General features: G+C 39.7%; 1 protein-coding gene across 1 annotated transcript; it reads left to right on the top strand.

The window, feature by feature from the left end:
• Positions 1–1,101: 1,101 nt before the first annotated feature.
• On the top strand, positions 1,102–16,283 carry LOC106598396 (angiogenin). The gene is made up of 4 exons (XM_045717969.2): positions 1,102–1,413; positions 14,103–14,185; positions 14,476–14,514; positions 15,605–16,283. The coding sequence occupies exons 1-4, from the start codon at positions 1,226–1,228 to the stop codon at positions 16,048–16,050; spliced, it is 756 nt and encodes a 251-aa protein (XP_045573925.1). The 5' UTR covers positions 1,102–1,225; the 3' UTR covers positions 16,051–16,283.
• The last annotated feature ends 8,328 nt before the right edge of the window (positions 16,284–24,611 follow it).

Genomic DNA, 24,611 nt, shown 5'->3' on the forward strand with positions numbered 1-24,611 from the left:
GTGTTCATTTAATAAAGTAAGATGTACGCCTACCATGCTGCACCTTGGTCCAATCCTTCCAACAACGAGCGTAACAGCATGCTAGGAATATGGGACCAAATACTAAACATTTGACTACTTTAAAACACTATATGTGAATAATGTGTTCGAAATACTAATTTAAAAAAATGGGGGGACGAGATACATGAAGTGCTTTCCTTTATAAATGGTAAAACAGATATGAAAATACCCTCAAATAAAAGGTCACATTCTGTACTGGAGACTCATATGAAACATTTGCTCTCAAATCCAAAATGCAGGAGTATAGAGCCACATTTACACATTTTAGCTTCATTGTTAAAATAAATACAGAGGGGAGTGTATGTTTGATAATTTCATTTTTCTAAATACAACAGTGAAGGCTAACAAAATCATTAAAATGTGTTGCATAAACCATGACCAACAGACTACAGCGCTTTAGCAGTATAGATTGATTACAACTGAGAAGGAACATCAACATGCTTCATAATTGTAAATCATCACCACATTGACATAAGGTCAGACTTTGAGACTGGTGAGAGAATTCTGTCCTAGTGCAACATTGCCATCTGGTGAAAGACTACCAGAGCATCATCATGTAAAATGTTCCTCCCTGATGCTGTATCAATTGTAATGTCATTGACAGAAATGTGACCATGTTCATGTTACACCACTCTGTTATGTCTTACAATAGTAAAGTGTGGTTGGTATCGTTCCTTACTCCTTTCTCACATCTATTGTCAAGTTTCACTACTTTAGACAAATAACAGCTGTTACCATGACAGTGATCATGAAAGTGAGCAGCTACATACTGTACATGTTCTCCCTTTAGCCATTTCTCATGGACTTTCACACCTTTCTCTTTAGTATTATCAAGTGATCAACACTGTACAGTACAGTATCACTGGTTTGCCGCTGTGAACACAACCACCAGACTTTTGACCCAAGGGTGTGAAGTTCCTCATGTCCTTAGAATATTAACAAAAGCAATCAAACCATAAACATGTGCTTGAGTCCTTTGAGATAAATTCCCCTTGAACCACTCCTTATCTGTCAACTTCTGCAGCAAACACTGTATACCACAGCCAGTGCTGTGTCACATTCCATTTCTGTAGTGTTGCCCTCCCATTCGGCTTCACAACACGAGGACACCACAGAAGAAGCTATTGGGTTAGCTAGACCAGAGAGTTGTACCAACAACACCAACATGACAATTCAATGGTGGGGCCTCCTACTGGACCGGTGGTTTCATTTGGCCTGCCTACCATTTCACATCTCAGCTTTCAATCTGGACACGGACACAAAGCATGTTCTGAGGAAAAATGGTGATCCGGGAAGCCTGTTTGGATTCTCCCTGGCACTGCACCAACAACTGAATCCTGTCAATAAGAAACTGTGAGTTGACCTCTTATAAGAAATGATTAACAGTGTCCATACATACTATTATCTGGCATAAAATAGATGACCTTCGCGGAAGATTAAACTACCAACGGGACATTAAAAACTGTAATAGCTTTTGCTTCACAGAGTCGTGGCTGAACGACGACATTATCAACATAGAGCTGGCTGGTTCTACGCTGTAATGACAGGATAGAACAGAGGCGTCTGGTAAGACAAGGGGCGACGGACTAAGTATTTTGTAAATAACAGCTGGTGCACGATATCTAATGAAGTGTCAAGGTTTTGCTCACCTGAGGAAGAGTATCTCATGATAAGCTGTAGACCACACTATCTACCTAGAGTGTTTTCATCTGTATTTTTCATAGCTGTCGACATACCACCACAGACTGATGCTGGTACTAAGACCGCACTTTGAATGAGCTGTATTCGCCATAAGCAAACAGGAAAATGCTCACCCAGAGGTGGCTCTCCTAGTGGAAGGGGACTTTAATGCAGGGAAACTTAAATCCGTCTTTCCAAATTTCTATCAGCATGTTAAATGTGCAAATAGAGGGAACAAAAACTCTGGACCACCTTCACTCCACACACAGAGACGCATACAATGCTCTCCCTCACCCTCCATTTGGCAAATCTGATCATAATTCTATCCTCCTGATTCCTGCTTACAAGCAAAAGTTAAAGCAGGAAGCACCAGTCACTAAATAAATGTGGTCAGATGAAACAGGACTGTTTTGCTAGCACAGACTGGAATATGTTCCGGGACTCCTCCTATGGCATTGAGGAGTACACCACATCAGTCATTGACTTCATCAATAAGTGCATCGATGACGTCATCCCCAGAGTGACCGTAAGTGCATACCCCAAACGTAAGCCATGGATTACAGGCAACATCCACACGGAGATAAAGGCTAGAGCTTCCACTTTCAAGGAGCGGGACTCTAACCCGGAAGCTTATAAGAAATCCCGCTATGCCCTCCGACGAACCAGCAAACAGACAAAGAGTCAATACAGGGCTAAGATCGAATTGTACTACACCGGCTCTGACGCTCGTTGGATGTGGCAGGGCTTGCAAACAGTTACAGACGACAAAGGGAAGCACAACCGACAGCTGCCCAGTGACACGAGCCTACCAGATGAGCTAAACTACTTCTATGCTCGCTTCGAGGCAAATAACACTGAAACATGCATGTTGCGGAAGACTGTGTGATCACGCTCTCCGCAGCCGATGTGAGTACGACCTTAAAACAGGTCAACATTCACAAGACTGCAGGGCTGGACGGATTACCAGGACGTGTATTGCGAGCATGCGCTGACCAACTGCAAAGTGTCTTCACTGACATTTTCAACCTCTCCCTGTCTGAGTCTGCAATACCAACATGTTTTAAGCAGACCACCAGATTTCCCTGTGCCCAAGAACACTAAGGCTGGTCATGGCTCACATCAACACCATTATTCCAGAAACCCTCAACCCACTCCAATGTGCATACTGCCCTAACAGATCCACAGATGATGCAATCTCTATTGCACTATTCCACACTGCCATTCCCACCTGGACAAAAGGAACACCGATGTGAGAATGCTATTCGTTGACTACAGCTCAGCGTTCAACACCATAGTGCCCTCAAAGCTCATCAATAAGGTCAAGCTCCTGGGACTAAACACCTCCCTCTGCAACTGGATCCTGGACTTCCTGACGGGCCGCCCCCAGGTGGTAAGGGTAGGTAACAACACATCCGCCACGCTGATCGTCATCACAGGGGCCACTGAGGGGTGCGTGCTCAGTCCCCTCCTGTAGTCCCTGTTCACTCATGAGTGTACAGCTAGGCACGACTCCAACACCTTCATTAAGTTCGCCGATGACACAACAGTGGTAGGCCTGATCACTGACAACAACAAAACAGCCAATAGGGAGGAGGTCAGAGACCTGGCCATGTGGTGTCAGGACAACAACCTCTCCCTCAATGTGATCAAGACAAAGGAGATGATCGTGGACTGCAGGAAAAAGAGGACAGAGCACGCCCCCATTCTCATCGACGGGGCTGTAGTTGAGCAGTTTGAGAGCTTCAATTTCTTTGGTGTCCACATCCCCAACAAACTAACATGGTCTTAGCACACCAATACATTCGTGAAGAGGGGACGACAAAACCTATTCCCCCTCAGGAGACTGAAAAGATTTGCCATATGCCAAGCTGATCTGGCACCTTTGATCCTCACCCAGGAGAGAGAGTCATGACACTGCCTTGACCTGCCTTGACATGTGATTCCTCATAAAAGGACGCCTTCAATGTATTTTTTTTGTATTATTTAATTGTATTTATTGATATAAGTGTTGTTTTATTTCGATGCAGGAATTGATTGGAAGTGTTAGGGGCAGTATTTCTCCCAAATTCTGGTCCTGGAGGTCACCGATATGTGCTGGTTTCTATGGAATGTGCATCTCAGATGACAACCTCCTTGTAACATTGGCATGTTGTAAAGTTAATGTCCATTTCATTGTTCATCAGTCGCCAGTTCATTGTGGAATCGTTTGCTTATCATCAGTTTAGGGCTCCTTCAAACCAGACAAACTGATGCGTAAAAAACACTGAAGGAAAGTTAATGTTTTTTTTATTGGAGCAGTGCATTAGGGAGAGGATTATGTTGAGCTGTCTGTCAGAAAGATTACGATGACATGTCCTTGAAACAATTGGACAAGTAGAATAGCATTTTTACTGAATACTTTATCCTCACCACACCTCTGCATTGGACATGCATTTCATGCTTCTTCGTTTGAAGGCGGAGATATTAACTAGCAATATTTGAGAACCACTGGATCGTCCTTCGTACAAAGTTTCCCTTGATATCTCCCGTGGAAAGATTGTTCCTGGGACTCATGATAGGTTCGGAGAAGCGTGTGTGGTTTTGTATCGTTTGAGAAAGGCTTAGTAAAAAAAAAGTAACGGGGTGTTGATAGGGGAGGATCCAAAATGCTGGTCAAAACATTCTTTAAACTTTTGTATTTACTTTTCTGAAAAGCAACAGAATCCCAATGGTAGATTGGTTGAATGAGTTGGAATAGAGGAGGATGAGTGTTAAAGAAATGTGAAAGAGTGAAAATAGAGGTATGGTGAGTGTTGTCTTAACCCTACAGTAAATCCACCTTAAATGTAGCTCTCATACAGGTTTGACTGGGTTACTTTCTAAATGTAATCCGTAACAGTTGCTAGTTTTCTGTCCGAAATTGTAATCAGTCACGTACCCAAACTCAGTAACACAATCTGATTACTTTCAGTTACTTTTAGATTACTTTCCTCTTAAGAGGCGCAGGTCAGCGTTTTTTGTCAGGAATCTTTTCTGGAGGCAGCTCTACAGAGTGGTCACTATAGCTGGCACAGCCACAAAGTCATAAAATCTTAACCTTAACCACACTGCTAACTCTAATGCCTAACCCTAAATTAAGACAATTTTCATAAATATTTACAATATTGACAATTTTTACTTTACAGCTGTACCATCTAGTGGAAATCACTCGTCCCAATAAACGTCAACCTGCTTAAGAGGCATTAGAAGAAGACAAAGATGAATATTACCAAATGAACGACATCTGTTGCAGGATAATCAACCTTAGAGTTTACATAGCTGGATGACTTTTGGGATCTGAGGTGTAGGTGGTCCTGCTGTGTTGATTATGATTGGACAATATGCAAGGACTTATGGGATAGCCAATCATAAAAAATGTGACTTCCCTTATGCATGAATACATTTTTGACAACAAGATTATTTAGGGCATTTTGTGCTAATTTCAACCACATTTATGATTACATTTCTCTCTTTCTCCTCTAGAATAACCAAACACATCCACTGTCATTGTGCTGATGATCAAATAGGAAAACTAAATCCTTCCTCAACCCAACCATAACAACCAACCTCAGCTGGTTCATGTTCAATACGATTACCTGGAGATATCCAATAAGAAATGCATTTTTGTTCCGTTTCAAAATGTTTTGGATGTCAACTAAGGGCACGAAAAACAATCAAACTCTGCCCCTTTCTAAATTTTCAAATCAAATCAAATCAAATTTGTGGTGTGCCTTTGGTGGTTTGTTGAAGTGTCATTCTGGTCATGCGCACCTCGACCAACGTAGCTTGTTCATTAGCTAAGCTAGCCACTTTAGCTAGCCACTAACTCTTCCAGCATGTTGTTCTTCCCTGTGGCTCAGTTGGTAGAGCATGGTGTTTGCAATGCCAGCCTGGTGTGTGCAACACCAGAGTTGTGGGTTCAATTCCCATGGGGGGCCAGTACAACAAAAAAAAAATGCATGAAATGTATGCATTCACTACTGTAAGTTGCTCTGGATAAGAGTGTCTGCTAAATGACTAAAATGTAATGTGTTAATGTGACGTAGCTAGTTCGTTAGCTAAGCTAGCCACTTTAGCAAGCCAGTAACTCCTCAAATATGTGTTGACATCATTTCACAGAATTTGTTTTTGGATGGAAGCTGTAGAGATCGATAAACAATTGCACTTCTGTATTACACATGAGTGGAAGCATGAGTGGAAGCAAACAAACCATCTTTGTGGAGCTTGACATGCTCCCAGCTCTTAGAATCAATGGTGAGCTCACACTTGTAGATTCCTCCAGTAACTTCAGCTTTGGTCAATGACTTGGCACGTGGTGCTCCAACCAGCAATCTAGGAAAATACAATAATAATAATACAATAAAATATTCAAACTAAGAACAACTTTGTCACTGCTGGTCTGAGTTGTATCAATCAATCAACCAAACAATCAATATTACTTTATAAAACCCTTTTTACATCAGCAGTTGTCACAAAGTGCTTTACAGTTATCCGGCCTAGACCCCAAAGAGCAAGCAAAGCAGACGTGAAAACAGAGAAGCCATGAAAAACTCCCTAGAAGAATGAAACGGAGGAAGAAACCTAGAACGGAACCATGCTCAGAGAGGTTGCCTGTTCCCTTCTGGCTGTACCAGGCAGAGATTCAGAGTAGCCATTAAGCCCGTTCCAAAGATTGTACGTTTGCTAGTGAATGGAAGGCAGTGGGGGCTTGTTCGATTGCCTACAAATTCTCAGAAGGCAGCCCGCCCGCCCTCCAGACCCTTATACTTCGCCTTCTCTTCAAGCAAATGACGGGGATCTGTGTCTGTTCCCGGAAAAGCAGTATGTCATTCACATCGAGCTCGTCGGACTCGATAAAGGAAAAAAAGGATTCTGCCAGTTCCTGGTGAGTAATCGCAGTTCTGATGTCCAGAAGTTATTTTCGGTCATAAGAGACGGTAGCTACAATATGTACAAAATAAGTAAAAAAATGTGTTACTAACAGCACAAAGAAACAAACAAAAAACACAATTGATTATGGACACGTAAAACGTAAGCCTTCTTCTCCGCGTCCATTTTTTTCACTCTGAGGTTAGCTCCTCCATGGATAACATAGCTATGGAATAGACTCCTTCATACCTATTGACACTACAATGGTGTAAGACATCAATTCTTATTGACCTCCAGGCATTGACATGGAAATTATCTGTTGACATCAGACTCATTCTGAACAGGTCACAGCCTTCCAGGACACTTGCTTTTCTTTCCCTTGGCATGTGTGCTTGTGTAAGCATAAATGCACATGTACAACGGAACATTTAAACATTTGCCATAATCAGCATGATCCTAATCTTTAGGCTGCAGTAATTGACAATCTCCACATGGGGGCGACAGTGACCATAAATGATAACCAAATCAAAACCGTCAGAGAGAAGAGGCTGAACGATGAACTACGACAACTGCGACCTGGCCAAGATAAAGCAAATCAGTGCGACACAAACAACAACACAGAGTTACACATGGAATAAACAAACGTACAGTCAATAACACAACAGAAAAAAATCTATATACAGTGTGTGCAAATGAGGTAAGATTAGGGAGGTAAGGCAATAAATAGGTCGAAGTTGTTTAATTTAGCAATTAAACACTGGAGTGATAGATGTGCAGAAGATGAATGTGCAAATAGAGATACTGGGGTGCAAAGGAAAAAAAAAATAAGATGGGGATGAGGTAGTTGGATGGGCTACTTACAGATGGGCTATGTACAGGTTCAATGATCTGTGAGCTGCTCTGACAGCTGACGCTTAAAGTTAGTGAGGGAGATATGATTCTCCAGCTTCAATGATTTTTGCAGTTGTTCCAGTCATTGGCAGCAGAGAAATTGAAGGAAAGGCGACCAAATGAGGAATTGGCTTTAGGGGTGACCAGTGAAATATACCTATTGGAGCACGTGCTTCGGGTGGGTGCTGCTATGTTGACCAGTGAGCTGAAATAAGTCGGGGCTTTACCTAGCAAAGACTTGTAGATGACCTGGAGCCAGTGGGTCTGGCGACGAATATGAAGCGAGGGCCAGCCAATGAGATTGGATGCAGTGGTGGGTAGTATATGGGGCTTTGGTGACAAAATAGATGGCACTGTGATAGACTGCATCCAATTTGCTGAGTAGAGTGTTGGGGGCTATTTTGTAAATTACATCGCCAAGGATCGGTAGGATAGTCAGTTTTACGAGGGTATGTTTCGCAGCATTAGTGAAGGATGCTTTGTTGCGAAATAGGAAGCCGATTCTAGATTTAATTTTGGATTGGAGATGCTTAATGTGAGTCTGGAAGGAGATTTTTCAGTATTACCACACACCTAGGTATTTGTAGTTGTCCACATATTCTAAGTCAGAACCGTCCAGAGTAGCGATGCTGGACAGGCGGGCTGGTGCAGGCAGCGATTGGTTGAAGAGCATGCATTTAGTTTTTCTTGCATTTTTAGAGCAGTTGAAAGCCACGGAAGGAGAGTTGTATGGCATTGAAGCTCGTCTGGAGGTTAGTTAACCTGTTTGGGATAGGGGGCAGTATTTTCACGGCCGGATAAAAAACGTACCCGATTTAATCTGGTTACTACTCCTGCCTAATTATGCATATCATTAGTAGATTTGAATAGAAAACACTCTAAAGTTTCTAAAACTGTTTGAATGTTGTCTGTGAGTATAACAGAACTCATATGGCAGGCCAAAACCTGAGAAGATTCTACACAGGAAGTGCCCTGTCTGACAATTTGTTCTCCTTCTAGGGCATCTCTGTCAAAAATACTGCATCTCTGCTGTAACGTAACATTTTCTAAGGCTTTCATTGGCTCTCAGAAGGCGCCAGTAAGTGGAATGAGAGCTCTCCAGTCTCTGGGCGAAAAACAGCAGGAGTTTTTGTCAGTGGTCCTGCTGAGAACAATGACACTGGAGCGAGTGTGCACGAGACGACTCCATGTTTTTCTTTCAGTGTTTGAATGAATACAATGTCGCCCGGTTGGAATATTATCGCTATTTTATGAGAAAAATTGATTTTAAACAGCGTTTGACATGCTTCGAAGTACGGTAATGGAATATTTTGAAAATCTTTGTCACGAAATGCGTCGGCGCTTCACCCTTCGGATAGTGACTTGAACGCACGAACAAAATGGAGCTATTTGGATATAACTATGGATTATTTGGAACCAAAACAACATTTGTTGTTGAAGTAGAAGTCCTGGGAGTGCATTCTGACGAAGAACAGCAAAGGTAATCCAATTTTTCTTATAGTAAATCTGAGTTTGGTGAGGGCCACACTTGGTGGGTGTCAAATTAGCTAGCCATGATGGCCGGGGTATGTACTCAGAATATTGCAAAATGTGCTTTCACCGAAAAGCTATTTTAAAATCTGACACCGCGATTACATAAAGGAGTTCTGTATTTATAATTCTTAAAATAATTGTTATGTTTTTTGTCAACGTTTATCGTGAGTAATTTAGTAAATTCACCGGTAGTTTGCAGTGGGTATGCTAGTTCTGAACATCACGTGCTAATGTAAAAGCTGGTTTTTGATATAAATATGAACGTGATTGAACAAAACATGCATGTATTGTATAACATCATGTCCTAGGAGTGTCATCTGATGAAGATCATCAAAGGTTAGTGCTGCATTTAGCTGTGGTTTGGGTTTTTGTGAGATATATGCTTGCTTTGAAAATGGCTGTGTGAATATTTTTTGCTGGGTACTCTCCTGACATAATCTAATGTTTTGAAATCAGACAATGTGGTTAGATAAAGGAGAGTCTTGTCTTTAAAATGGTGTAAAATAGTAATATGTTTGAGAAATTAAGACAACCAGGTGAGGGGAGTTCCCTACTAATTATACTGACCAAAAATATTAACACAACACGTGTTGGTCCCATGTTTCATGAGCTGAAATAAAAGATACCAGAAATGTTCCATATGCACAAAAAGCTTCTCTGTCAGAAACTGTCTCAGGGATGCTCATCTGCGTGCTCATTTTCCTCACCAGGGTCTTGACCTGACTGCAGTTCGGTGTCACCTTCGATGGCCACTGGCATGCTTGTGAAGTGTGCTCTTCACGATGAATCCCGGTTTCAACTGTACTGGGCAGTTGTGTGGGTGAGCAGAGTGCCCCATGGTGGAGGGGGGGTTATGGTATGGCCAGGCATAAGCTACGGACAACACACACAATTGCATTTTATCTAAGGAAATTTGAATGCACAGAGATACTGTGAGGAGATCCTTATGCTCATTGTCGTGCCATTCATCCGCTGCCATCACCTCATGTTTCAGCATGATAATGCATTGCCCCATGTCGCAAGGATCTGTACACAATACCTGTAAGCTGAAAGTGTCCCAGTTCTTCCATGGCCTGCATACTCACCAGACATGTCACCCATTGAGCATGTTTGGGATGCTCTCTGTTCCAGTTCCCACCAATATCCAGAAACTTCGCACAGCCATTGAAAAGGAGTGGGACAACATTCCCCAGGCCACAATCAACAGCCTGATCAACTCAATGCAAAGGAGATATGTTGCACTGCTTGAGGCAAATGGTGGTCACACTGGTTTTCTGATCCACGCCCCTACCTTTTTTTTAAGGTATCTGTGACTAACAGATGCTTATCTGTATTACCAGTCATTTGAAATCCATAGATTAGGGCCTAATGAATCTACTTAAATTGACTGATTTCCTTACATGAATTGTAACTCAGTAAAATCTTTGAAATTGTTGGATGTTGGATTTATATTTTTCAGTGTAATTCAATCACGTACAAGGGTGGAGCAAAAACCCTCAGACACTCGGACCTCCATGGAATGAGTTTGACAAATGTGGCCTACACGCACTTTATCTACGAGCCGTTGGCTAGAGCCTATGTGCCATGACCAGGAATATTTGCTATTTAACGCAACAGTTTTTGTGACAAAACTATCGTCAGAGTTTAAAATGCGATGGAAGCACATTGAACTTAACCTCTATGGGCTAGGTGGGACGCTTGCCAGCCTGTGGCGCGATTTTCAAAACCTTAAAAATCCTATTACTTCAATTTCTCAAACATATGACTATTTTCCAGCCATTTAAAGACACGACTCTCGTTAATCTAACCACACTGTCCGATTTCAAAAAGGCTTTACAACGAAAGCAAAACATTAGATTATGTCAGCAGAGTACCAAGCCAGAAATAATCAGACACCCATTTTTCAAGCCAGCATATAATGTCACCAAAACCCAGAAGACAGCTAAATGCAGCACTCACCTTTGATGATCTTCATCAGATGACAACCCTAGGACATTATGTTATACAATACATGCATGTTTTGTTCAATCAAGTTCATATTTATATCAAAAACCAGCTTTTTACATTAGCATGCGACGTTCAGAACTAGCATACCCCCCGCAAACTTCCGGGGAATTCACTAACATTTTACTAATTTACTCACGATAAACGTTCACAAAAAGCATAACAATTATTTTAAGAATTATAGATACAGACCTCCTCTATGCACTCGATATGTCCGATTTTAAAATAGCTTTTTGGTGAAAGCACATTTTGCAATATTCTAAGTACATAGCCCAGGCATCACGGGCTCGCTATTTAGACACCCGGCAAGTTTAGCACTCACCATAATCATATTTACTATTATAAAAGTTTCATTACCTTTTGTTGTCTTCGTCAGAATGCACACCCAGGACTGCTACTTCAATAACAAATGTTGGTTTGGTCCAAAATAATCCATCGTTATATCCGAATAGCGGCGTTTTGTTCGTGCGTTCCAGACACTATCCGAAATAGTAAAGAAGTGTCGCGCGCATGGCGCAATTCGTGACAATAAAATTCGAAATATTCCATTACCGTACTTCGAAGCATGTCAACCGCTGTTTAAAATCAATTTTTACGACATTTTTCTCGTAGAAAAGCGATAATATTCCGACAGGGAATCTCCTTTTCGGCAAACAGAGGAAAAAATCCCAAAGGCGGGGGCGGTCGGGGTCACGAGCATAAGCCCAGTGTCCCTTGATCGGCCACTTGAGAAAGGCGATAATGTGTTTCAGCCTGGGGCTGGAATGACGACATTCTGTTTTTTCCCGGGCTCTGAGCGCCTATGGACGACGTGGGAAGTGTCACGTTAGAGCAGAGATCCTTAGTAAATGATAGAGATGGAAAAGAAGTTCAAGAAATGGTCAGACAGGCCACTTCCTGTAAAGGAATCTCTCAGGTTTTGACCTGCCATTTGAGTTCTGTTATACTCACAGACACCATTCAAACAGTTTTAGAAAATTTAGGGTGTTTTCTATCCAAATGTAATAAGTATATGCATATTCTAGTTACTGGGTAGGAGTGGTAACCAGATTAAATCGGGTATATTTTTTATCCAGCCGTGTCAATACTGCCCCCTAGCCCTAACAGGTTTTAAGGGAAAAAGTACATTTTGTGTGCACTACGTCATCAAGCACTGGTTTTTATCTGCAAAAAGTACATTTGGTGGAAACACACCACTGGTGGGAAAATGTGCATACTTTCTTTATGCAGATTTTAGAATGTGAACATTTTCATACCGCTGCTACAACCTAAGACATAAACTACTGGAATGTAAGAAAATTCATAGAACTTACTACACTCCTGCCAGAATGAATGTAATGCACCCAGAAATGTCACATCTCTGTTGGAGAAGCAAAAAACCCAAAGCAACCGTATTACATATGCTGTGGTCTAACGGTAAACTGACACCACTTTGGGATAATGTATGACCCATCATTTCATTGTGTCTAGGAATTTATATCCATCGATCTTCATGACTATGTCTGTTGGGAAATGTAAATGTTGGTGATTAACATCAGAGAACATTTAGTAATGTAGGTCTAATTGCTGCAAAAAAAGGTATAGTCATCAGTTGGAAAGCCTCATTTTCACCCTCAATAACAAACTGGAGGACTGAACTATCTACAGCTACATACCATTGGATTTTGTATATTCTAAAATTGAACAAAAAACAGAAGTGTTTGACTAAATTTGGAAATCACATGTTGATTACCTTGGGGAATGTGTTGTATAGTAGGTGTTTGATTTTTGTGTTGCTCTGTTTGTGGCATGCTGTGTGAATATATCCGTTTTTTTATTGTCAATTTATACAAATTTAAAAAAAGAAAATGTAGAATTCTATTTCACATATCCTAAATTTAACTATGATTTGGTGAATTGGATGATGTCATTTCGAAGTCAATAAAAAAACGTGGATTCTGGATATTCAAATTCTGTCACGCTGTCCCAGCGTATTCTCTTTTTAATTAGAATGCTTCTTGGCACATCATACCCATATTATAATGCCAATTCTTTGGAAGTGTGTCCGCTATACAGTATGTTTGTGATGATGCAAATTCTCTGAAACTGGTTTAGCTATATTTTATGTACTGTTAGGTTCTTAATGAACCTTATAACATTTCATGGACAATTAGTAAAACTCAAACCAGGTTTATTAACTCATTGGGTCATATAGCTGCACAGACAAGGAACATATTCACACCAGCACTGGTATTTAACCCTTTATCCTATGCTGAGGCCCTTATTACACATCTTAACAGCCAATACACCTCTGTTGCTATCCAGTAGATTAGTGATATATGTTGTTCCTCACTTCATCTTAACCTGACCTCTGCCCAAATTGCTCACTCCTCCGCAGCTCACAGCTGTCATGTTGATTCGTACTAAACTGTGTCTCTTCTCTGCTCCCATAGGATCACTGAGGTCTGACAATAACATATCCTGGTAGAATGTAAACATTCTACATTCTCCTCTCTCCTTCAGTGACATGAAAAAGGATATTTCATATTTTCAAGTTTAAAAGTCAGAACAGAACAGTACGATGATTCTAATTCTCTGGAACTCTGTCCTCTATATGTTGTTTGCGATGATGTCACTTCTCTGAAACTGGTTCTATTTTTTGGGACATGATGCCAATTCTCTGGAACTGTATGGGAATCCATTTCACTTCTTAGGAAAAGCCCCCTTTTTTCATTTTTCACCTAAAATGACATACCCAAATCTAACTGCCTGTAGCCCAGGCCCTGAAGGAAGGATATGCATATTCTTGGTACCATTTCAAAGGAAAGTATTTTGTGTGTGGCTCAAAACTTTTTCTGCCATTGTTTATTATGCTGCATTCAATGTGTAGTGTAGTATAGTGGTTTTGATGCATATCCGCTTTTTTGATAGTTTGCCTCACCAACATTATCATGTTCAAATCGCCACTGGGAACAGTGTCTGTTGTATTTACAATATTTTTTTTAATATTGATTTTACTATTTGAAATGAGAACGTCCCTCTTCAGCATATGTATATAAATCAAGCAGGTTTGGTACCTTCTACCATACTCTGGGAGACAGAGGCCATAACCATCAAGATAAGACCACACAAGAAGGCTCACTGCAGACAGGTAAGATTGACTTGATTGTTTCTAGGGTTGTGTTGCGCTGTCCGCCAGAAAAGTTGAAAAGACGAATCGGTCAACCAACTGAAAATGTAGAACAGCATTTCTACCGAATCATTTCTCCCCACCCCAACACTGTCAGACATGCATTTTATGAGTTTTGATTTGAAGGCACCCTGATATGAAATCTCTCTTGATTGACTGTGGCAGATATTTGGGGAAGACTTGACTGTTAATAGTTAAAAAGCTAATAGTTCATTTTAAACCCTTTTAATCCATGCAATGTTTTACCACAGGTGTCCAGGGTGACCAACATCTAAGTTCATCACAAACAGGTAAAATGTAATTGCCTGAGCATTACAGTGCTAGAGCATTAAAGAATAGCTCTGTATCTGAAGATTGCTGTCTTTGATTAATGCTGTATTGTATCTGTAGAGATATTTGAGAGGACAGAAAACAACTAACCAGTTACATCAAAGGCCATTGAAACCAGTTCTCGCTCTAGTAAAATATTGCCACATCTTTGTAACCAACATATGATTTCAATTATATAATGTAGATCATGTTTGTGTAATTTACAGTATATATAATTTGGAATATGATGGCTCTACTTCCTCTATCTTAGTATGTAACTGTTTTTAACACAGTGCATTGCTGTAAATCACATGTTGTCTTGTTTTTGGTATAAATTAATTGTTTGAGATACAAAGCAGTTTTAACTGTCCCCTTTAACTCTCCCCTTTTAAGAAAATATACAGAACCTTAATTTGAGGGGAAGGGGTGGGTGCTACATTTACTATGGAATGTTGCTGGTATGCATACTGCATTTACTGGAAGATGGCAAACATAGTATTGTACTGTATGCATTCATCTACCACCCTGTCTGACGGATCTCTCTTGTTTCTCCATTTAGTGAAGATAGTAGTAATATACATCTACCACCCTGTCTGACGGATCTCTCTTGTTTCTCCATTTAGTGAAGATAGTAGTAATATACATCTACCACCCTGTCTGACTGATCTCTCTTGTTTCTCCATTTAGTGAAGATAGTAGTAATATACATCTACCACCCTGTCTGACTGATCTCTCTTGTTTCTCAATTTAGTGAAGATAGTAGTAATATACATCTACCACCCTGTCTGACTCATCTCTCTTGTTTCTCCATTTAGTGAAGATAGTAGTAATATACATCTACCACCCTGTCTGACTCATCTCTCTTGTTTCTCCATTTCGTGAAGATAGTAGTAATATACATCTACCACCCTGTCTGACTGATCTCTCTTGTTTCTCCATTTCGTGAAGATAGTAGTAATATACATCTACCACCCTGTCTGACTGATCTCTCTTGTTTCTCCATTTAGTGAAGATATTAGTAATATACATCAACCACCATGTCTGACTCATCTCTCCTGTTTCTCCATTAAGACCAAGTCATGACGTTCCAGAAGGCTTTCCTGTTCCTGTTGTTGCTGTGTGCTACAGTGATGGCCGACGTCAACCAACAATATAATCACTTCCTAAAACAACACGTCGATGGGGAAATGACGACCCTGAAGTGTAAGAGTCAGATGGAAATCTTGAATTTGAACAGGCCTGATAGAAAATGCAAATTGAAGAACACCTTCATCTTGGCCAATCCAGATCAGGTCCAAGCCATCTGCACTGGTGGTGGCACACTGAAGGGAAACAATCTGGTTCAAAGCAACAAACCCTTCAGTGTAGTCATATGTACACATACAGGTGGGGAGTCCCATCCCAATTGTACATACAAGGGATCTTCGGCCACTAAGAAAGTTATCATTGCTTGTGATGGAAAATTTCCAGTGCACTATGATGGTGATGTTGATATTGGCACCACGGATGGAAAGTGAATACATATGAAAGGTGTGTCACCGCTAAATGTAAGCACAACTGGAGACATGTTACTGACAAGGCAGTGGTACTGTAGCTAGCAAATGAGTGTAGGAGTGTTTGCTCACAACTAGATCTCTGCTAACAATTGCAACACTGTCTCCAAAACTGCAGGTTTCCTGTAATGTCTACTTTCCAAGCGTAACTCAACTAAACTGCTTTGTGAAATAAAATAACAAAGTTGTCACTCAAATTTTTGTGTCCTGTTTTGTTTTTCGGTATGGGGATTTTCGACCAATCGTACTGTTTCGATAAGTTTACATGAGCTGCAACCATGGATATCTCTAGAAAAATATGCTGGGAAAGACCTTCGTATTTCCTGGATCAAGTCCCATACTGGTTTAGAATGTGTTTCAAGATTATATCATCAAATTCATGAAAACGTGTTCATTTAAAATATTATATTGATATTTGTGGATTAAATTATAAGCATTTTATTACCAAATGTCTCTGACTGACACTTTGCCATCTAATAGAAGCCTAACCTCAAAGTGCTTAACCTCTATGGGCTAGGTGGGACGCTTGCGTCCCACCTACTCAACAGCCAGTGTAATCCCGTGGCGCGATATTCAAATACCTTAGAAATGCTATTACTTCAATTTCTCAAACATATGACTATTTTACACCATTTTAAAGACAAGACACTCGTTAATCTAACCACACTCTCCGATTTCAAAAAGGCTTTACAACGAAAGCAAAACATTAGATTATGTCAGCAGAGTACCCAGCCAGAAATAATCAGACACCCATTTTTCAAGCTAGCATATAATGTCACAAAAACCAAAACCACAGCTAAATGCAGCACTAACCTTTGATGATCTTCATCAGATGACACTCCTAGGACATTATGTTATACAATACATGCTTGTTTTGTTCAATCAAGTTCATATTTATATAAAAAAAAACAGCTTTTTACATTAGCATGTGACTAGCATGTGACTAGCATTCCCACCGAACACTTCCGGTGAATTTACTAAATTACTCACGATAAACGTTCACAAAAAAATAACAATTATTTTAAGAATTATAGATACAGAACTCCTTTATGCAATCGCTATGTCCTATTTTAAAATAGCTTTTCGGTGAAAGCACATTTTGCAATATTCTGAGTAGATAGCCCGGCCATCACAGGCTAGCTATTTAGACACCCACCAAGTGTGGTACTCACCAAACTCAGAATTACTATTAGAAAAATTGGATTTCCTTTGCTGTTCTTAGTCAGAATGCACTCCCAGGACTTCTACTTCAATAACAAATGTTGGTTTGGTTCCAAATAATCCATAGTTATATCCAAATAGCGGCGTTTTGTTCGTGCGTTCAAGACACTATCCGAATGGTAAAGAAGGGTGACGAGCACGACACATTTCGTGACAAAAAATGTCTAAATATTCAATTACCGTACTTCGAAGCATGTCAACTGCTGTTTAAAATAAATTTTTATGCCATTTTTCTCGTAGAAAAGCGATAATATTCCGACAGGGAATCTCCTTTTCGGCAAACAGAGGAAAAAATCCCAAAGGCGGGGGCGGTCGGGGTCACGCGCATAAGCTAGTGTCCCTTGATCGGCCACTTGAGAAAGGCGATAATGTGTTTCAGCCTGGGGCTGGAATGACGACATTCTGTTTTTTCCCGGGCTCTGAGCGCCTATGGACGACGTGGGAAGTGTCACGTTAGAGCAGAGATCCTTAGTAAATGATAGAGATGGAAAAGAAGTTCAAGAAATGGTCAGACAGGCCACTTCCTGTAAAGGAATCTCTCAGGTTTTGACCTGCCATTTGAGTTCTGTTATACTCACAGACACCATTCAAACAGTTTTAGAAAATTTAGGGTGTTTTCTATCCATATGTAATAAGTATATGCATATTCTAGTTACTGGGTAGGAGTGGTAACCAGATTAAATCGGGTATATTTTTTATCCAGCCGTGTCAATACTGCCCCCTAGCCCTAACAGGTTTTAAGGGAAAAAGTACATTTTGTGTGCACTACGTCATCAAGCACTGGTTTTTATCTGCAAAAAGTACATTTGGTGGAAACACACCACTGGTGGGAAAATGTGCATACTTTCTTTATGCAGATTTTAGAATGTGAACATTTTCATACCGCTGCTACAACCTAAGACATAAACTACTGGAATGTAAGAAAATTCATAGAACTTACTACACTCCTGCCAGAATGAATGTAATGCACCCAGAAATGTCACATCTCTGTTGGAGAAGCAAAAAACCCAAAGCAACCGTATTACATATGCTGTGGTCTAATGGTAAACTGACACCACTTTGGGATAATGTATGACCCATCATTTCATTGTGTCTAGGAATTTATATCCATCGATCTTCATGACTATGTCTGTTGGGAAATGTAAATGTTGGTGATTAACATCAGAGAACATTTAGTAATGTAGGTCTAATTGCTGCAAAAAAAGGTATAGTCATCAGTTGGAAAGCCTCATTTTCACCCTCAATAACAAACTGGAGGACTGAACTATCTACAGCTACATACCATTGGATTTTGTATATTCTAAAATTGAACAAAAAACAGAAGTGTTTGACTAAATTTGGAAATCACATGTTGATTACCTTGGGGAATGTGTTGTATAGTAGGTGTTTAATTTTTGTGTTGCTCTGTTTGTGGCATGCTGTGTGAATATATCCGTTTTTTTATTGTCAATTTATACAAATTTAAAAAAAGAAAATGTAGAATTCTATTTCACATATCCTAAATTTAACTATGATTTGGTGAATTGGATGATGTCATTTCGAAGTCAATAAAAAAACGTGGATTCTGGATATTCAAATTCTGTCACGCTGTCCCAGCGTATTCTCTTTTTAATTAGAATGCTTCTTGGCACATCATACCCATATTATAATGCCAATTCTTTGGAAGTGTGTCCGCTATACAGTATGTTTGTGATGATGCAAATTCTCTGAAACTGGTTTAGCTATATTTTATGTACTGTTAGGTTCTTAATGAACCTTATAACATTTCATGGACAATTAGTAAAACTCAAACCAGGTTTATTAACTCATTGGGTCATATAGCTGCACAGACAAGGAACATATTCACACCAGCACTGGTATTTAACCCTTTATCCTATGCTGAGCCCCTTATTACACATCTGAACAGCCAATACACCTCTGTTGCTATCCAGTAGATTAGTGATATATGTTGTTCCTCACTTCATCTTAACCTGACCTCTGCCCAAATTGCTCACTCCTCCGCAGCTCACAGCTGTCATGTTGATTCGTACTAAACTGTGTCTCTTCTCTGCTCCCATAGGATCACTGAGGTCTGACAATAACATATCCTGGTAGAATGTAAACATTCTACATTCTCCTCTCTCCTTCAGTGACATGAAAAAGGATATTTCATATTTTCAAGTTTAAAAGTCAGAACAGAACAGTACGATGATTCTAATTCTCTGGAACTCTGTCCTCTATATGTTGTTTGCGATGATGTCACTTCTCTGAAACTGGTTCTATTTTTTGGGACATGATGCCAATTCTCTGGAACTGTATGGGAATCCATTTCACTTCTTAGGAAAAGCCCCCTTTTTTCATTTTTCACCTAAAATGACATACCCAAATCTAACTGCCTGTAGCTCAGGCCCTGAAGGAAGGATATGCATATTCTTGGTACCATTTCAAAGGAAAGTATTTTGTGTGTGGCTCAAAACTTTTTCTGCCATTGTTTATTATGCTGCATTCAATGTGTAGTGTAGTATAGTGGTTTTGATGCATATCCGCTTTTTTGATAGTTTGCCTCACCAACATTATCATGTTCAAATCGCCACTGGGAACAGTGTCTGTTGTATTTACAATATTTTTTTTAATATTGATTTTACTATTTGAAATGAGAACGTCCCTCTTCAGCATATGTATATAAATCAAGCAGGTTTGGTACCTTCTACCATACTCTGGGAGACAGAGGCCATAACCATCAAGATAAGACCACACAAGAAGGCTCACTGCAGACAGGTAAGATTGACTTGATTGTTTCTAGGGTTGTGTTGCGCTGTCCGCCAGAAAAGTTGAAAAGACGAATCGGTCAACCAACTGAAAATGTAGAACAGCATTTCTACCGAATCATTTCTCCCCACCCCAACACTGTCAGACATGCATTTTATGAGTTTTGATTTGAAGGCACCCTGATATGAAATCTCTCTTGATTGACTGTGGCAGATATTTGGGGAAGACTTGACTGTTAATAGTTAAAAAGCTAATAGTTCATTTTAAACCCTTTTAATCCATGCAATGTTTTACCACAGGTGTCCAGGGTGACCAACATCTAAGTTCATCACAAACAGGTAAAATGTAATTGCCTGAGCATTACAGTGCTAGAGCATTAAAGAATAGCTCTGTATCTGAAGATTGCTGTCTTTGATTAATGCTGTATTGTATCTGTAGAGATATTTGAGAGGACAGAAAACAACTAACCAGTTACATCAAAGGCCATTGAAACCAGTTCTCGCTCTAGTAAAATATTGCCACATCTTTGTAACCAACATATGATTTCAATTATATAATGTAGATCATGTTTGTGTAATTTACAGTATATATAATTTGGAATATGATGGCTCTACTTCCTCTATCTTAGTATGTAACTGTTTTTAACACAGTGCATTGCTGTAAATCACATGTTGTCTTGTTTTTGGTATAAATTAATTGTTTGAGATACAAAGCAGTTTTAACTCTCCCCTTTAACTCTCCCCTTTTAAGAAAATATACAGAACCTTAATGTGAGGGGAAGGGGTGGGTGCTACATTTACTATGGAATGTTGCTGGTATGCATACTGCATTTACTGGAAGATGGCAAACATAGTATTGTACTGTATGCATTCATCTACCACCCTGTCTGACGGATCTCTCTTGTTTCTCCATTTAGTGAAGATAGTAGTAATATACATCTACCACCCTGTCTGACTGATCTCTCTTGTTTCTCCATTTAGTGAAGATAGTAGTAATATACATCTACCACCCTGTCTGACTGATCTCTCTTGTTTCTCAATTTAGTGAAGATAGTAGTAATATACATCTACCACCCTGTCTGACGGATCTCTCTTGTTTCTCCATTTAGTGAAGATAGTAGTAATATACATCTACCACCCTGTCTGACTGATCTCTCTTGTTTCTCCATTTAGTGAAGATAGTAGTAATATACATCTACCACCCTGTCTGACTGATCTCTCTTGTTTCTCCATTTAGTGAAGATATTAGTAATATACATCAACCACCATGTCTGACTCATCTCTCCTGTTTCTCCATTAAGACCAAGTCATGACGTTCCAGAAGGCTTTCCTGTTCCTGTTGTTGCTGTGTGCTACAGTGATGGCCGACGTCAACCAACAATATAATCACTTCCTAAAACAACACGTCGATGGGGAAATGACGACCCTGAAGTGTAAGAGTCAGATGGAAATCTTGAATTTGAACAGGCCTGATAGAAAATGCAAATTGAAGAACACCTTCATCTTGGCCAATCCAGATCAGGTCCAAGCCATCTGCACTGGTGGTGGCACACTGAAGGGAAACAATCTGGTTCAAAGCAACAAACCCTTCAGTGTAGTCATATGTACACATACAGGTGGGGAGTCCCATCCCAATTGTACATACAAGGGATCTTCGGCCACTAAGAAAGTTATCATTGCTTGTGATGGAAAATTTCCAGTGCACTATGATGGTGATGTTGATATTGGCATCACGGATGGAAAGTGAATACATATGAAAGGTGTGTCACCGCTAAATGTAAGCACAACTGGAGACATGTTACTGACAAGGCAGTGGTACTGTAGCTAGCAAATGAGTGTAGGAGTGTTTGCTCACAACTAGATCTCTGCTAACAATTGCAACACTGTCTCCAAAACTGCAGGTTTCCTGTAATGTCTACTTTCCAAGCGTAACTCAACTAAACTGCTTTGTGAAATAAAATAACAAAGTTGTCACTCAAATTTTTGTGTCCTGTTTTGTTTTTCGGTATGGGGATTTTCGACCAATCGTACTGTTTCGATAAGTTTACATGAGCTGCAACCATGGATATCTCTAGAAAAATATGCTGGGAAAGACCTTCGTATTTCCTGGATCAAGTCCCATACTGGTTTAGAATGTGTTTCAAGATTATATCATCAAATTCATGAAAACGTGTTCATTTAAAATATTATATTGATATTTGTGGATTAAATTATAAGCATTTTATTACCAAATGTCTCTGACTGACACTTTGCCATCTAATAGAAGCCTAACCTCAAAGTGCTTAACCTCTATGGGCTAGGTGGGACGCTTGCGTCCCACCTACTCAACAGCCAGTGTAATCCCGTGGCGCGATATTCAAATACCTTAGAAATGCTATTACTTCAATTTCTCAAACATATGACTATTTTACACCATTTTAAAGACAAGACTCTCGTTAATCTAACCACACTCTCCGATTTCAAAAAGGCTTTACAACGAAAGCAAAACATTAGATTATGTCAGCAGAGTACCCAGCCAGAAATAATCAGACACCCATTTTTCAAGCTAGCATATAATGTCACAAAAACCAAAACCACAGCTAAATGCAGCACTAACCTTTGATGATCTTCATCAGATGACACTCCTAGGACATTATGTTATACAATACATGCTTGTTTTGTTCAATCAAGTTCATATTTATATAAAAAAAACTGCTTTTTACATTAGCATGTGACTAGCATGTGACTAGCATTCCCACCGAACACTTCCGGTGAATTTACTAAATTACTCACGATAAACGTTCACAAAAAAATAACAATTATTTTAAGAATTATAGATACAGAACTCCTTTATGCAATCGCTATGTCCGATTTTAAAATAGCTTTTCGGTGAAAGCACATTTTGAAATATTCTGAGTAGATAGCCCGGCCATCACAGGCTAGCTATTTAGACACCCACCAAGTGTGGTACTCACCAAACTCAGAATTACTATTAGAAAAATTGGATTTCCTTTGCTGTTCTTAGTCAGAATGCACTCCCAGGACTTCTACTTCAATAACAAATGTTGGTTTGGTTCCAAATAATCCATAGTTATATCCAAATAGCGGCGTTTTGTTCGTGCGTTCAAGACACTATCCGAATGGTAAAGAAGGGTGACGAGCACGACACATTTCGTGACAAAAAATGTCTAAATATTCAATTACCGTACTTCGAAGCATGTCAACTGCTGTTTAAAATAAATTTTTATGCCATTTTTCTCGTAGAAAAGCGATAATATTCCGACAGGGAATCTCCTTTTCGGCAAACAGAGGAAAAAATCCCAAAGGCGGGGGCGGTCGGGGTCACGAGCATAAGCCCAGTGTCCCTTGATCGGCCACTTGAGAAAGGCGATAATGTGTTTCAGCCTGGGGCTGGAATGACGACATTCTGTTTTTTCCCGGGCTCTGAGCGCCTATGGACGACGTGGGAAGTGTCACGTTAGAGCAGAGATCCTTAGTAAATGATAGAGATGGAAAAGAAGTTCAAGAAATGGTCACACAGGCCACTTCCTGTAAAGGAATCTCTCAGGTTTTGACCTGCCATTTGAGTTCTGTTATACTCACAGACACCATTCAAACAGTTTTAGAAAATTTAGGGTGTTTTCTATCCATATGTAATAAGTATATGCATATTCTAGTTACTGGGTAGGAGTGGTAACCAGATTAAATCGGGTATATTTTTTATCCAGCCGTGTCAATACTGCCCCCTAGCCCTAACAGGTTTTAAGGGAAAAAGTACATTTTGTGTGCACTACGTCATCAAGCACTGGTTTTTATCTGCAAAAAGTACATTTGGTGGAAACACACCACTGGTGGGAAAATGTGCATACTTTCTTTATGCAGATTTTAGAATGTGAACATTTTCATACCGCTGCTACAACCTAAGACATAAACTACTGGAATGTAAGAAAATTCATAGAACTTACTACACTCCTGCCAGAATGAATGTAATGCACCCAGAAATGTCACATCTCTGTTGGAGAAGCAAAAAACCCAAAGCAACCGTATTACATATGCTGTGGTCTAATGGTAAACTGACACCACTTTGGGATAATGTATGACCCATCATTTCATTGTGTCTAGGAATTTATATCCATCGATCTTCATGACTATGTCTGTTGGGAAATGTAAATGTTGGTGATTAACATCAGAGAACATTTAGTAATGTAGGTCTAATTGCTGCAAAAAAAGGTATAGTCATCAGTTGGAAAGCCTCATTTTCACCCTCAATAACAAACTGGAGGACTGAACTATCTACAGCTACATACCATTGGATTTTGTATATTCTAAAATTGAACAAAAAACAGAAGTGTTTGACTAAATTTGGAAATCACATGTTGATTACCTTGGGGAATGTGTTGTATAGTAGGTGTTTAATTTTTGTGTTGCTCTGTTTGTGGCATGCTGTGTGAATATATCCGTTTTTTTATTGTCAATTTATACAAATTTAAAAAAAGAAAATGTAGAATTCTATTTCACATATCCTAAATTTAACTATGATTTGGTGAATTGGATGATGTCATTTCGAAGTCAATAAAA

Source organism: Salmo salar, chromosome 05 (assembly GCF_965601325.2).
Source record: "Salmo salar chromosome 05, fSalSal1, whole genome shotgun sequence".
Classification (NCBI taxonomy): Eukaryota; Metazoa; Chordata; class Actinopteri; order Salmoniformes; family Salmonidae; genus Salmo; species Salmo salar.

What these genes read in the sequence shown, in the direction of transcription:
- LOC106598396 (XM_045717969.2), top strand. Translation starts at nt 1,226, where the DNA reads ATGACAATTCAATGGTGGGGCCTCCTACTGGACCGGTGGTTTCATTTG. An exon ending in AATCCTGTCAATAAGAAACT is followed by an intron (nt 1,414 to 14,102) that starts GTGAGTTGACCT and finishes TAAATCAAGCAG; the next exon opens with GTTTGGTACCTTCTACCATA. An exon ending in AGAAGGCTCACTGCAGACAG is followed by an intron (nt 14,186 to 14,475) that starts GTAAGATTGACT and finishes GTTTTACCACAG; the next exon opens with GTGTCCAGGGTGACCAACAT.